Genomic DNA, 2176 nt, shown 5'->3' on the forward strand with positions numbered 1-2176 from the left:
TGATCGTGCCAGCAAGTGTTGCCATGCAGCTATGGGAAATTATTTCTTGAAAAGTACCCTGTACTATATACAGTACAACCTTCACTTTTGATGTCCTTATGCTATGTAGAAAGTGGAGCTGATTCCAACATGCATTGCTTGAGTTATGACCAGCAAGGCCAAAATATAAAAAATTCCTGTACTATAGCTTATGCTTTTTTTCTAAAAATAGTCCCAATTTTATTACATTTTAAAATACATATTGATCTACTTATGCTGTGTAGAAAGTTTGAGCTGATTCCAACTTAATTTTTTCAAGTTATGACCATTTTAAAAATCGGCCAAAATCTGAAAAAATCCCTGTACTATAGCCCATGGTTTTTTCTGAAAAATGGCCAAAAATCACCTCCAATTTTTATTACATTTTCTGATGCATATTGATGTCCTTATGCTGTGTAGAAAGTTTGAGCTGATTCCGACTTAAATTTTTAAAGTTATGATCAATGTAATAATTAAAGGCAGCATATGGTCTCTGTAATTTTCAAATGACAAAATTTGTAAAGAATATGCAATTGATACAAAGCAAATCTTTAACAACAAAAAAACACAAATAATAAAATAATAATAAGTACATGTTAATAATAAGACAGAGAAAGAAAGAAGTGATATTTACAATAAATAATAAAAATAAAAATAATAATAATAATAATAATAATATTGACTGATGATGTATACATAAAACGTATCAGAAATATCAGTGACAACAATAAACAACAAACAACAATAAACAACAACAAACAACAATAAACAATGATGATAAATAATATAAACAACTACAAATATAGACATTAGAGACAATTAAAGCAAATTGAACAAGAGAAAATATTATTAATAATAAATTTAATTGTTGAATTCTTAAGACAGCAGGAAGGTATTAAGACATTTAAATGAGGCAAAATCATAAAATCTTTTTTATTATTTTAATTTTCTAAAGTTTTTCAATTCACCGGAGAGGTTTTAGCTCTTGGTTGTGCGTAGCAACTAAGTTCCTGTCCCCGTGAACATCATTAGCCCTTGCACTGCCAGTCCAGACTTTATTGTATGGGTTTAGCCAATCCTAGGGGAGAGAGAGGGGGGAGAGAGAGGGGGGAGAGAGAGGGAGGGGGAGAGAGGGAGAGGTTTAAAAATTAACATTAAAAAACAGAAGAAAAGCAAGTGTGACACTATAACAATTAAGCTCAAAAATTTGCAATAATTTTCACATTAAAAAGTAGCACAGTAGGTAGTAATTAATTAAGATACAATAATTATCATCAAAACTAAAGCCAGTACTATATATGATAATTCATAATATATACAAGTGGTTCAAACCCCATACTACCCTTAGTTCACATTACTACAAGCAGTAATGTACATAATGTACTATTTATAAGAACTAATGATGTACATGTACATGTACACAATGTGAAGAGGTGTAGCCCCTCTACTGACTGAAAGTTTAAAGTAGACAGTTAATAGTGGAATTAAATTATACTCCATACAGTACACAGTCAAATAGAGAGAGAATTGAAGGCATACATGTATAGTCTCTATAATGAGATACAAGGACACCTTTATAATGAGGACATTTTGTAATGTCCCAATTGGTACAAGCCTATACAAAAGTACCTCTGAAATGAGGACACCTCTGTATTAAGGACAGGTAGTGTGCTATGGGCCCAATGGTGTCCTTAATAAAGAGGCTACACTGTACATGTATTAAGGACAGGTAGTGTGGACCCAATGGTGTCCTTAATAAAGAGGCTACACTGTACATGTATTAAGGACAGGTAGTGTGGGCCCAATGGTGTCCTTAATAAAGAGGCTACACTGTACATGTATTAAGGACAGGTAGTGTGGACCCAATGGTGTCCTTAATAAAGAGGCTACACTGTACATGTATTAAGGACAGGTAGTGTGGACCCAATGGTGTCCTTAATAAAGAGGCTACACTGTACATGTATTAAGGACAGGTAGTGTGGGCCCAATGGTGTCCTTAATAAAGAGGCTACACTGTACATGTATTAAGGACAGGTAGTGTGGGTCCAATGGTGTCCTTAATAAAGAGGCTACACTGTACATGTATTAAGGACAGGTAGTGTGGGTCCAATGGTGTCCTTAATAAAGAGGCTACACTGTACATGTATTAAGGACAGGT

At 33.6% G+C, this 2176-nt stretch overlaps 1 protein-coding gene across 1 annotated transcript in view; it reads right to left on the reverse strand.

Moving 5' to 3' along the window:
* Window positions 1–711: 711 nt before the first annotated feature.
* LOC100632722 (glycine dehydrogenase (decarboxylating), mitochondrial) overlaps window positions 712–2176 on the reverse strand; it is a 12482-nt gene continuing 11017 nt past the window's right edge. Inside the window, exon 15 of the mRNA XM_003390754.3 lies at window positions 712–1096. Coding sequence (XP_003390802.2) covers window positions 983–1096 — 114 coding nt within the window. The 3' untranslated portion in view covers window positions 712–982. The remainder of the gene's footprint in view (window positions 1097–2176) is intronic.

This window comes from Amphimedon queenslandica, unplaced genomic scaffold, assembly GCF_000090795.2.
Source record: "Amphimedon queenslandica unplaced genomic scaffold, v1.1 AMPQUscaffold_11918, whole genome shotgun sequence".
In the NCBI taxonomy this organism is placed as follows: domain Eukaryota; kingdom Metazoa; phylum Porifera; class Demospongiae; order Haplosclerida; family Niphatidae; genus Amphimedon; species Amphimedon queenslandica.